Source organism: Neoarius graeffei, chromosome 13 (genome assembly GCF_027579695.1).
Source record: "Neoarius graeffei isolate fNeoGra1 chromosome 13, fNeoGra1.pri, whole genome shotgun sequence".
Classification (NCBI taxonomy): Eukaryota; Metazoa; Chordata; class Actinopteri; order Siluriformes; family Ariidae; genus Neoarius; species Neoarius graeffei.
Genome location: NC_083581.1, coordinates 55,373,648 through 55,387,325, shown reverse-complemented (window position 1 = coordinate 55,387,325; position 13,678 = coordinate 55,373,648). Strand labels below are relative to the sequence as shown.

General features: G+C 40.6%; 1 protein-coding gene across 2 annotated transcripts in view; it reads right to left on the bottom strand.

Moving 5' to 3' along the window:
- Positions 1 to 5,862: 5,862 nt before the first annotated feature.
- Positions 5,863 to 13,678, bottom strand: part of slc17a9b (solute carrier family 17 member 9b) — a 39,306-nt gene continuing 31,490 nt past the window's right edge. For both annotated transcript variants that reach the window (XM_060938064.1, XM_060938065.1), the window contains exons 11-13: positions 11,873 to 11,928; positions 11,732 to 11,761; positions 5,863 to 9,928 (exon numbers count right to left, since the gene is read on the bottom strand). In XM_060938064.1, the coding sequence (XP_060794047.1) occupies positions 9,750 to 9,928; positions 11,732 to 11,761; positions 11,873 to 11,928 (265 nt within the window). In that variant the 3' untranslated portion in view covers positions 5,863 to 9,749. The remainder of the gene's footprint in view (positions 9,929 to 11,731; positions 11,762 to 11,872; positions 11,929 to 13,678) is intronic.

Below are 13,678 nucleotides of genomic sequence, written 5' to 3'. Positions count from 1 at the left end.
AACATGGTGCCGACAGAGGTTCCGATGCCAACAGCAGGGGATTTGGACTCTGCGGAACCCATAGGGGAGTTGGCACAGGGCCCAATAGAGTCTGTGGCCCTTCTGGCACCTTTAGATTAGCCCAGTACACAGGCTGTACGCCGGACAGGACGTACAACTGCTGGCCAGCATTCAAACCCCCATCATCTCCCTCGGACAGCAGGGCCTAGTTGTAAGGTCCCTGATTAGGCGGTTGTTTTGTCTAGTGTCCAGTAAGCTCTTTGGTCTGTTGGTTGTCTTCTGTTTTATCGTCGGGACGCCGATACAAAGTTGGGGGGTAGATTGTAGTGGGGTGCATATTCACATTCTCTCTCTCCCCTCCACTAGGAGGAGTCAAGTCTCGGTCTTAACACAGGAACTAATTTTGGGCACTCTGGACTATTTAAGGAAGTGGTGTGTGTTGTGATGGTAGGGGGCCGTTAGTTCCTGGTTGATGCGGTGGGACGTGCGGAGCAGCCTTGTTTAACTTTCAGTTGCTGCCGTGCTTACATTAGTTACTCTACAACAGGAGTACGCACTGGCTCCGGAGGTTGCTTTTTAGTGGAAGTTGTTTTCTTTCTCTCTGGTCTAGTGGAGCGTGGAGCACTGTTTATGTGCCTGTCCGATTTAGTCGGAGCACGTATTGGCTTCGGAGTTTTTCTTCCTGGTCCGTAGTGGAGCGTGAAGCACTGTTCATGTGCTGGTCTGATTTAGTTGGAGCCGGTCTGATTTAGTCAGAGCACGTATTGGCTTCAGAGTTTTTTTCTTCCTGGTCCGTAGTGGAGCGGAAGTATTGTTTGCGTGGTATGTATGTACATGTTTTTTTTTATCTTGCTATGTGTGGCTTATAAAGCGATCTAGTATTTTAAGTTTCATTTTGTTTTCCAGATTTGCATGTGCTGGAAGCTGCTCGCCTACTGTTCCCATAGCTTTCGCTGCTGCTGTTTTGTCTCCCGTTTGATTTTCCACTTACAAATGGTGGCTGCTTGGCTTGCTTGCGGCTGCTTCACAGTTGCTGTTAGCCTGTAGGCTACTGCACACTTGGGGGCTTGGTGCAAAGCGGCTAAGTTGTAGTAATTAAGTGCCTGTTGTGTCTGTAGTTTTCTTTTTGGTTTTGCTTATTTGTTTTGTTTGTGAAATGTACTACAGAGTGGGCTAATGTAGCTGTGCCTGTGGTTTTTTTTTTTGTCTTGTGTGTGTGTTTGTGGGTGGATGTGTATGGTATGTGTGGGCATGATGCCAATTAAGTACATGTAGAAAGAGTGTATGTATGTTTTGTGGATCTGGATGACCTGTCTAATTTTGTCTCCTGTGACCAGGGTAGCTGTACTTTTTTTCCGTCCAGTGGGAGCGCTTCGGGACAATGTTCAGCCCTAGCTGTGAGGAAAGTTAAGTCACATTACTGTGCTCTAAGTATATTTAACTTTTTCGAATGCCAGTAGCTGCTGTAGGTATTTGCCTGATCTGTGTATTTTTTTTCTCCCTTTTTGGACAGGAGTGTAGTAATCCAGGCGGGTCCTTGGCTGACCTAGAGGTGGTGGAGCCTTCTCACCCTTTCCTTTGCTGTGTGCACAACGGGTGATTTTTGCTTTGTTTTACAGTTGTGTGCTGTGATTTTGTTAGTGTTTTCTGGGCCTCTGCCCCTTTTACCTTGTCTGTCAGCCTGGTGTGCTTGGTAAGCCCTAGCTCTGTCCTAGTTCTATTTATTACAGTAAGCAGTAGGTACTATGGCTATGTATGTGTAGTGTCCCAGGTCATTTGGAGTATGTTTAAGTGAGGTGTGAGTGGTTGTTTTAAAACTCGAATTTGTTTTATTAGTGGTTGTTATCCATGTGTTGTAATAAATATTTTGTGTGGAACATACCTCCCTGGCCTAAGAGTGTTTGAACCTGTGTGCCTAATTGCTTGTCATGGTTAATGTCTTAGTAACTGGTTAATGGTGTCTGGGAACATAACTCCCAGACTGGCGTAGTCGACTACCAAAATTTACATTTATTGCCTGGCCCTCGCTACATTTGGATATGGCTTCTTCTTTGAACTATAGAGTTTTAGCTGGCAACGGCAGATGGCACTGTGAACTGTGTTCACAGATAATGTTCTCTGAAAATATTCCTGAGCCCATTTTGTGATTTCCAATACAGAAGCATGCCTGTATGTGATGCAGTGCCGTCTAAGGGCCTGAAGATCACGGGCACTCAGTATGGTTTTCCGGCCTTGACCCTTATGCACAGAGATTCTTCCAGATTCTCTGAATCTTTTGATGATATAATGCACTGTAGATGATGATATGTTCAAACTCTTTGCAATTTTACACTGTTGAACTCCTTTCTGATATTGCTCCACTATTTGTCGGTGCAGAATTAGGGGGATTGGTGATCCTCTTCCCATCTTTACTTCTGAGAGCCGCTGCCACTCCAAGATGCTCTTTTTATACCCAGTCATGTTAATGACCTATTGCCAATTGACCTAATGAGTTGCAATTTGGTCCTCCAGCTGTTCCTTTTTTGTACCTTTAACTTTTCCAGCCTCTTATTGCCCCTGTCCCAACTTTTTTGAGATGTGTTGCTGTCATGAAATTTCAAATGAGCCAATATTTTGCATGAAATTTCAAAATGTCTCACTTTTGACATTTGATATGTTGTCTATGTTCTATTGTGAATACAATATCAGTTTTTGAGATTTGTAAATTATTGCATTCCATTTTTATTTACAATTTGTACTTTGTCCCAACTTTTTTGGAATCGGGGTTGTAGAACACTGACTGCACCCCAGGCCTCCTCACCCAACATTAGTGTCTGGCTTCTCTAATGCTCTTGTGGCTGAATGAGCACAAATCCCTGCAGTCAGTCGCACTCCAAAATCTAGTGGAAAGCCTTCCCAGAAGCGTGGAGGCTGTTATAACAGCAAAGTGAAGACTAAATTATAAATTATGTTCAAAAAGCAAATATAAGTATGATTGGTCAGGTGTCCACAAACTTTTGGCCTTATGGTGTATTTTGGCTTTTGCTTTTCAGCTGATGTTATGTTCTCCAGTCTATGGATGGTGCGTGTGAGTGTGTTTGAGTAGAGGAGCTTTGCAGTGTGGTTTAGTGAGGCCATGAATCATTTTGTTTTGAGTGATTATTAGGATTTGCTAACTTCCACACAATGCAGCTTTAATGGCTCTTGTGTGAGGAGTAGGATTCCCACGTGCTATGCAGTAGCTAGAAAATTAAAAGAAATACACTCTCAGAAAACAAAGTACATCATTGTACCTTTTAGGGATACGATGGCTTGGCACTGGGGCAGTACCGTCTAAGGTATTTATTTGTACCCTTTATACACTGATTTGGAACATATCTGTACCGTTTTGACCCATGGTTACATTGAAGTCCAATAATGAGCCATAGGAGGTACATTAGTGTAGATTGGACCTTGGGGGACAGAAATGGACTCCTGCTGTACTCCTATTTCTGACAGTCTACTGTGCTGTTAGTGACTGTTTATGTGTCTAGGCCTACAGGGTTGTTTTTTTTTTTTTTAAGGCCAGTGATTGATTATAATATCAACCCCAGCCCAGTTCAAAGATATAGTAAATCTGCCCTAGATTTATACACAGGTCAGAATCTGATCCTGGTGCCAGTCAGTGCTGCTCATCTTGGGTTATGACACAGGTTTGCCCACTCCACTTCTCCCCAGGTTGCTGATCTCACCTCCCCCTGCCCAGAGTTACGGTAACGGGCAGGGCCATCTGTCTCCTCACTAACCTGAGCGGATCCCATGAGAGGGGTGACTGACGCCTGGCCTGTGGCATACACACCCGCTGCCAGCTCACCAGCATGGCACACAGCAGTCTGCCATATGGTGCCACAACATACGTCCAGAGAGGGGGAGAGAGACCTGTATATCCATTCATGCTCATATTGATCCTACATTGTGGTATGGGGTGAGTGCTGCATAAGATATGAAGGCTTGATTTGAGTGAGGTGACATCATGCATGAGCCAGGATGTGATTGGCTGAATGCATGTTTCCTATAATAACTTTTATACTTTGAACTTTTATATGTAGCTGAACTTTTAATGAACTGTTGATCTAGAAATGTAGCCCTCTACTGCCTCCGTGTGGTAAATACTGAACATTACACTTCTTTGGCCTATTAGTTTCATTTGGACCTCTGCTCGAAAGTGGAGGAGGTGACGTCAGCCCCATTGCCACCTCACAATGTCTAGCTTTTGCTAAAACCTTATTCTTTTGTTATATGCCCTCAAAATTAACCCTAGGCCACGTTAAATTAATGTTCAACTAAACAATGAAATAAGCTTAGCCTAATGGGGTATTCTTGGTTGATGATGAATTGTTTGCAATATGTCTGTGAAGATTCTCAGTCATCCAGGTCATAGTAAACTGTGGGTGGTAAAAGAGAGCAACTGGACTTGCTTGAAGATTCTTGAAGACGTTTCACCTCTCATCCGAAAGGCTTCTTCAGTTACGAAGAAGCCTTTCGGATGAGAGGTGAAACGTCTTCAAGAATCTTCAAGCAAGTCCAGTTTCTCTCTTTTACCACCCACAATTGTTTGCAGTATTTGCTCCCTCCCCAGACACAATGGACATAAGGAAATTCTTTACAAAGAAGCAGAAAGTCAGTCAAAATTTCCCCACAGGACAGGTTTTTTTTTTTTGTCCCAATGGAAATGTTAGTGCAGTTAGCTGGCTAGTCAATGTTAGATGTATCAGCTAGCTTAATGTTAGCTATCATTTAATTCAAACCCAGTAGGCCTGCCTTATTGTAATGCCAAGAATGAGGTCAAGTCTGCTCTGATGATATTTACTGATTCCCTGTTGTGATTTGAAGAACTTTTGTCTGGTCTTTGCCAGTTTTCTGGAAAGTAACATGGGAAATCAGTGTATGGGGAAGGAATAGTAGAAAGGAAAGGAATGGAGACAGATGGATGTTATTCCAGGTGGATTGTGAAGGAAAGGGGGATAAAAGTTATGAAGTGGTAGAAATTGTGGTGGCACCAATGTAAGAAGGAGTTATATCTATAAATCTATTTGTTATACTCATCTATAAATGTTACTGTAGTACCACCATTGCATAGGTTGGCAAAACTGCACTTGTTCATTGTGTGAAGTTCTCTTTGATGTGTCATTGCTTGACACAGTGTAATTTTGTGTTATGAAGACTGCATGATGCCATGTCATTTTTGTTATGAGTATCACTAAATCGGAAAAAAGTAAAATGCACCCACTAAAGTCACTGTTGGTGGTTAACAAAATTGCACCTGTTCATTGTGTGAAGTTATTTTTTATGTCACCGTTGCTCAACACAGTGCGATTTTGTGTTATGAAGTTTGCATGATGCCATGTCATGCCTGTTCATTGTGTGAAATTATGAATATTCTTATTTTTAAACATACAGTTGAGTGCCACCATTGCTTGGCCCAGTGGCATGTTGTGTTCCATCTAAAACTAAATAAAAAAAGGAAACACAAAATAAAAAGTAAAATGCACCCATAAAGTCACTGTTGGTGATAAATTGTCTCACATTCATCTCATTATCTTAGGCAGAGCAGTGGGTTTAAAAACAGGCTGATGAATATATGGACTAGTTGAATGAGGACTTATTGTTGAGTCTCTAAAATAGTCATTGAATTAAGTGACTTTTGTAGGTAAAATTAGGTGTTTAACAACCTGTTAAAAATACACCAGAATGCAGGAAATGGCATCTAATTAATTAAAAATTTTCTGGGGGAGGACCCCCCACCAGTGTGTCTCCCCCCCCACACACACACCCCACATTAAAAATGCTTCTGACGCCCCTGGACCTCTGTGATGAAATCATAATGAAAAATAATCCTCACACTTGGTAAAAAATATAGTTTTATTTCTGAGCAAAGGTTTTACAAATAGCATGTTATCTAAAGCAGGAGAATATTACATTTCTACATTTCTTTTCAAAGTCATTTACATTTTAAATAGTTCAAAGATAATCTCTTAATTTTCTACTTTCAGAAAACTGCATTTGAATAGTCAGGATGATACAGTGGGTTACAAGGTGTTGATTCATATTGTCAGAGAATATAACCGAGAATTAAACATGTGATAAACAATAGAATTACTCAGTGTTTTGCAGGCGACTGATAATTTTGAACTACAAACATTCTGCCAACATTTAATAGAAGCAGTTATAAAACAATACAAAGACACATGAAACAAATTATTTGGCAAGGAGACATTAACAGAAATATTTACACTGTAAAGCAGGTTTTTGAAACTTTAACAGATTATTATTATTATTATTACACATACAGTACCAGTCAAAAGGTTGGACACACCTGCTAATTCAATGTTTTTTCTTTATTTTTTATTAATTAAGAGATATTTCATGTTGAAGTAATGATGAATGTCATTTCTCTTTACTTAGTTGAGCGGTTCTTGACATATGAATTACTACAGTTGTAGAATAGGGCTATTTACTGTATTTTTATTATTTACCATTTGATCTCAAATCCATTAAGAAGGCAAGAAATTGCACTAATTAACTTTTGACAAAGCACACCTGTTAATTGAAAAGCATTCCGGGTGACTACCTCATGAAGCTGGTTAAGATAGTGCCAATAGCGTGCAAAGCGTCATCAAGGTAAACAGTGGCTATTTTGAAAAATCTAAAATATGAAGCATATTTAACACGTTTTTTTTTTTGTTTACCACACAATTCCATCTCTGTTCCATGTGTTATTTCATAGTTTTGATGTCTTCAGGATTGTTCTACAATGTAAAAAATAGTCAAAATACAGAAAAATCTATGACCAAGTAGGTGTCCCCAAACTTTTGACTGGTACTGTACATCTGGTCTATATATAATAAACTTACCAAAAAAAGGCCTATTTGAAACTCTTTGTGAATATGATGTATTTGTGCACAAGCTTGTCAGCTGCAATAAACTCATGTAAACATTAGCTTAAAAAATATTTTAAGTGAAAGCTTAAAACATTTTTAAAGCTTTCTCTTGGTGTGATTCAGCTTAGCACAATAAGGCATGATGCAGCAAAAAAGATGCTTTTCAGGAACTTGTAGGATTTAGTTTATTCAGTGTATCGGATTAAATGAGTTTCTAGCTCCTATCCTAGTTCTCTACTTAAATCAATCATTCAGTCAGGCTTTCTGACCCAGAAACTAAGCAAAGGAGCTGGTAAGGTGCTTTTTCCACATAAGACCAAAAAAAAAAACATGCTAGAAAACTATATGAAAATGTTGCTGTCATAATCTCACTACAGGCCTCGAGCAACTGAATAAACAAACAGTTTCAAGCTACATCCAGTGATATTTCACCCTAAAACAGCCAAACATGATAACTAAAGTTCCCACAAAAGCTTTCTTTATCAAAATTGTTTGGTTTTTTTAATGAAAAAAGGGGGATCCAATTATACATTTAAGTCATATAGATTATAATATATTCAAGTATATAATATACAATTTACAGCAGTGTCATTCAAATGCTGTTGGTATAGATAAAGGGGGGGAAAAAAGAAAAAAAATCACCCGTATGTCTTTTTGTTAGGAACTGTAGTTACCATGTCGGATATTTTAAAGAAAACGGTCATGTTAAGCTTCAATGATCAGACACATTGTAGACAGAAACAATTCACTTGCCAATTCTCGATCTGGTTAGCACCACAACTTTATCTGCTGCCAACCACAATAATAAATACATCTGAATGGAATATAAAATATATTTGGTCTAAACCATTTGAAAATCAAATTTCATTACTATAGGAAATAACATGGAAGATTTTTTAAATCGATATTGTCCATATTGGGGAGACTTTCCTTCTTACCAAATAAACAAATGTACATTTAGCAGTGACGGTGGGAAGTGGTGGCTCTATGCGAGTGGCCAAGAGTTTGAGAATTTAAACTTTCAAAATTCCACCGAACCACTGTTGGACCCTTGACCAAAACACTTCACTGTAAAGCGCTCAGCTCTGTACAGTACTTAGTTTGTACTCTGCCTCTTATTAAACCACTTTGGATGATAATGTCTGTCAAATACATACTTGTCAAATATAAATTAGCATCAACCATACAATAAAATAAAGATAAAAGTAATCTTAAAGGAACCGCTTTAAAACATCCAAACAGACTGTTCACTTTTTGCCACTTATCTTTAAAACAAGACGGCCTTTCGATTTCATAAAATCAATGAAAATTAGTTCCCTCTGAAACTTGGTAATTGTGATATATGTTTATTTCTGTAATATCTCACAAAATATCAGGCCATTCTGTGGCTGGGAAGTTATTTAAGTTGAGGGGATTCCCTCGCAAATAATGTGCATGAAATAACTCGCTTTGCACGGTCAAGCAGACAGAGGAAGTCCGTGTGCGCATGCGCAGGTTTACCTTTGACCATGCACTGACAGTTACATCATTCTGTCACTAAATGAACAGCTGATCACGCTGAGGTGCTCACCGACCACCGATATTTATTAGTTTGGTCCTGCGTTTCTTTTCCTTCGCAACGTCTTTTCTTCTCGCTTTCCGTTACTGTAGTCGGTCTTTCACGTTTCATTCGCACACTCACGTCCTCCATTTTTCTCTCCCGTTTCAAATTTGTATCCCACAATGCCTTGTGCGAACGGGGAAAGCCCATCACATGATGCATGACATAGTATCTTGAATTGGGTCATGGTGAAGCAGGAAAAAATAGCAGAGAACTTAAGGCCACGTGACCCTAAATTCATTAATTGTTCTATTTAAAAAAAAAAAAAAACTAATAAAATTGGAAGAAGTCTCTGATTTGAATTCCGTAGCTTTTGGTCCACTAAACAAAATTAATTGGGTGTCAGGGAAAATTATTTTTATGACCTAAATTTGAAAAATCTGGAAGGCAGTCTACCTTTAACTGTAACCTCACTTCCTGTCCTACTAGAACAACCCCAGTGTCTGTCTATCCACACAGTGCTGTAAGGCTAAGGAGCTGCTTCTTTCCTAGAAACATTGAACCTCATCATTAAGTGCTCAACTTTCCTAGAAACATCAACTACCTCACAAAAGCGGCTTGTAAAGGCTTTGGTACTTGATTGAAGAACGAAGTATGAAAGCACAACATGTACGTCATGGAATGCCAAAACATGGGAATGATTTAGGATCTGGACATCATGCAATACTCAAAAGATGATATGAATTGAAAAATTCTCACTATCTTTGGCCTTTCGTCTTCATCCATTGTATGAAATGAAACTCGAACAGATGGTAAACAAGAGCAATGGAAAATGGGGGGGGGGGGGGGGGGGGGACACCTCCGTAGACCATAATGTGAATGATCACAATGATGATGCCTGAGTTTTGTCAAGTCAAACTGCTCAACAACAATGAGAGAACGGATGATGGAATGAAAGAAAACTGAAGACAAAGATGATACATCTTTACACTCTACAAAATGTGCAGTCATTAGATTATATTTTCAGTTTTTGTACATTACTTTAGAATAGACTACACTACCACAACCAACAATCTGCATATTTTCAATAACTCTTCCCATCATAACTGCAAGACACACAAAAAGAAAAGTTAATTTTTAAATACTGGTGTAGCTGGCTTCTGAATCTCTAAAGCCAGTGCTGCCAGGTCCTGCCAAAGTCGTGATGGTGGAGATGGAAATTATACTGCAGACTGTCCTTCCAAAGTCTGTATTGTCTCAGTCTGCAGAATACATCCATTAAAACAGTTTTTGGTTCAGTTTCTGTTTTCTCAGATGTGTATGTTGTGATAGCGTCCCTTCATGGTGTCGATGTCGACCCTGTGTGCCTCAGCGTATATCAGGAACATTCCTAAACCCAAGAGGTTCACTACAGTGACGAGGGTGAAAACCGATGCCCACGACCCTGTGGTCTCAATCAGATAGCCCGAGAAATACACCATGATCACCCCTGTTGAGACACACACATGCACTAATTACACACAGTGGCACACACATGCACTAACAATGACACTATTAATTAGAAAATTTGGAAAGTTCTTTATAAACGGCTTCTTCATAGTGATGTACCAAAACTCAGGAGTTGAAAATCAGCTTCAACTACATTTTTGAATGAAGAAATAAAGATTTGAAAATATTAGTTTCCATAACAAGTTGAATCAAGTGCTAATCCCATTGACCTGAAGCCATGTCCCAAAAATATAAATTCACAGCTAACAGCCAAAAGATTCTTGTTCGCTGAAAGTGTATATCAATAGTCTGATCATGGCCGTGCAATTCTAAATATTTAAATGCTTTTTAATATGCTTTTAACATCTTTTTAATCATTTAATCTTATTATTCATCATTGTCGTGACAAGAGGATTTCTTGAACTTTCCTGACTCTTGCTCTCCATTCATCTCTATCTTCCATCAAGGTTGGCAAGTCTTCAACTAAGCACCAGGCATCATCTGTGAACTGGTCAATGTACAGTATATCTTCTTTGGGTGACCTGGGTTTTTTTGCCATTGAAGGAAATTGCCAACAACCTCATCTTTGCTATGCCATGAAAGACCAGCTAGATGTAGTCTTCATTCTCAAAGAACACAAATTACTCTTGGAAGGTTTCCGTCAGTGTTGTAGTCGAGCCACTAAACCTTGAGTCCGAGTCCAGTCTCGAGTCCCCAGCGTTCAAGTCCAAGTCATTAAAAAAAATTGAGCTGTGTCCACTATTGAGCCGAGTCGAGTCCGAGAACAAGACTACAACCGCACCATTTGACGGTGGCTGTTTTAGCACCATTAACATGAGTTTGTTCCGGAACATGATGTATGAACAGGTGACTGTGCGTTCTCTTTGTCAGAAAGTGCAAAGTATTCGGTCAGAGATGGTTGGGAGATGGATGCAAGTGCAGAAGGTGTGTTTATTAATACAAGTGAAGACAGGTAAACAATCCAGAACGGCAGGCAAAAATCATAAAACGGTGAAACCGGCAATAGGTCGAGTGAGGCATAAACAGGCTATCATAGACTCGGCAGAATCAAAGACAAGAAACAGGAAATCAGAGATCAGGAAACCAAACAAGGAAATAAGGCTCAGTAATGCGTCAGCAACACAACTCAATACTTCGCAAAGTAAGTGCGTTTTCACAGTTGTTATATAGGCGCACTAATTGCACCTTAATCCTGTGCCGGTGCAAGTCGTTTACGGTGCGTGCGCGAGAGTCCGCTTGGCACGTGCGCTGTCCGGCGCGCACCCGAAAGTCTATCTGACGCACGTACCAAGGCGTGCAGGTGTGACACTCTTGCATGAAATTAGTACAAAAATTGACATGGATTTAAATATCTTCTGCCAAATTATTATGGCATGTTACAAAAAAATAGAGAAAAAAATCAGAGTCCTCATCTCCAATTTACGAGTCCGAATGCAGTTAATGCACGAGTCAGAGTCCAAGTCCGAGTCATCAGTGCTCAAGTCCAAGTCGAGCCACAAGTCCTTAAAATTAGGACACGAGTCGGACTCGAGTACTACAAGCCTGGTTTCCATAGAGCTCTTTAACTGTAGGCTGTGTTCTCCAGTCAACATTTAAGATGGCTCTTAGCATTCTCGTGTATGTCCCATCTAGAGTTTATTATTACAAATTATTTATATTGAAAAATGTTTCATTTTTGGACATCCCTAGTTCTTTCCAACCACTGCCTTTTAACTTAACTAGAAAAAATAACCCACAATGTATAGATGGCAGATGAGAGATTTTTCAGACACCAGAAAGTTACCTGAAAATGCACCACAAGTGTTCATCACACCTAGAAAACACAAACAATCATATTACTTACAACAGTGCATGCTTGTTTCTATCAGCTGTCTATTATTAGCACAAAGAGCTGTGTGACAAAAGGAAAGAGGATAGCACTTACCAAACAGAGCACCAGCACAGGATGGTGCAAGATCCTGAACATTAACCGATACACCACTGCAGAGACCAAAAAAAAAAAAAAGTGTCATGTATACTTCAGACAGTAAAGCATCAGTATTTGGGAGGGAAAAGTTATTTATCAAGTTGAGTTATGCACCTGTTTAACTCCTCTGTGGCCATTTAAATTATCCAAATCAACCGTATGTGGTTCATGTGTCTGAAGTTGCCAGATTTTTCTTAAAAGGCTTCCCAGACTATTTTAATAGCGTCTTAAAAAAACACAAGCATCTACCTTTAAACCTGTAAGGGATATATGTACTGTAACAGAAGCAAGAGGAAATTTAAAACTCATCTCATTATCTGTAGCCGCTTTATCCTGTTCTACAGGGTCGCAGGCAAGCTGGAGCCTATCCCAGCTGACTACGGGCGAAAGGCGGGGTACACCCTGGACAAGTCGCCAGGTCATCACAGGGCTGACACATATGGCCCTTTTCCACTACCATTTTTCAGCTCACTTCAGCTCGCTTCAGCTCACTTCAGCCCGACACGGCTCGCATTTCGACTATCTCAGAACAGCACGACTCAGCTCGCTTCAGCCCTGCTCAGCCCCCAAAACTCGCACGGTTTTGGAGTGGGGCTAGGGGCGTGAGGAGACACTCCCCTGTACACTGATTGGTGAGGAGGAGTGTCCTCACATGCCCACACACGCCCCGCGAGCACGCTGGGATCTGTAAACACCGTAAACCCGGAAGAAGAATAATTACGAATTACGAGAATTTCTGAAGCCTTATGCGCCTCGCCTCATCTATACGCTCTTGCCAGTATCTGTTGGCGTTGTCGGTGACAACAAGCCACAGCACCAAGACCAGCAACACTAACGACTCCATGTCCTCCATGTTTATTGTTTACTATCCGGGTCGTGAGACTACCGCTTAAAAGATCACTGATGTCACTGTTTGCGCCGCCTAACGACATCACGTGACGTCCACCCACTTTCGCTAACTCCACCCAATGTGTCCACCCACTTCCAGCCAGCACGGTTCAGCGCGGTTGTAGTCGAAATGCAACTCCAACAGCCCCGCTCAGCACGGCACGGCTCAGCCCAACTCAGCCGCGTTGGTAATGGAAAAGCGGCATTAGACACAGACAACCATTCACACTCACATTCACACCTACAGTCAATTTAGAGTCACCAGTTAACCTAACCTGCATGTCTTTGGACTGTGGGGGAAACCCACGCGGACACGGGGAGAACATGCAAACTACACAGAAAGGCCCTCGCCAGCCACGGGGCTCGAACCCGGACCTTCTTGCTGTGAGGCAACAGCGCTAACCACTACACCACCGTGCCGCCCGAAATTTAAAACTGAAAAATCTAATGTAATGATGCGCTACATGGAAGAGAAGATGGCAGGGACATTTAGTTTAATTTAAACAATACTGCTTCCACCTTTATTATACAGCAGCCTAAAAATAGCACTTGATCCAGCACATCCTATTATTTTGTGGGGGTAGTCTTTTTTTTGTATTCTGCTCAAACATTTAAAAGGTAGATTGCGTTTCAGATTTTTCAAGTGTAGGTCATAAAAAGAATTTTCCCCAACACCCAGTTGTTTTTGTTTTGTGGACCGAAAGCTACTGAATTTGAATCCCAGACTTCCAATTTTATTAGTTTTTTTTTGTTTGTTTGTTTAAGAGAACAATTAATGAATTTAGGGCCATATGGCCCTGAATTCTCCGCTACTTTTCCTTGCTTCACCGGGACCCAATTCAGAATACTACGTCATGCATCACGTGGTGGACTTTC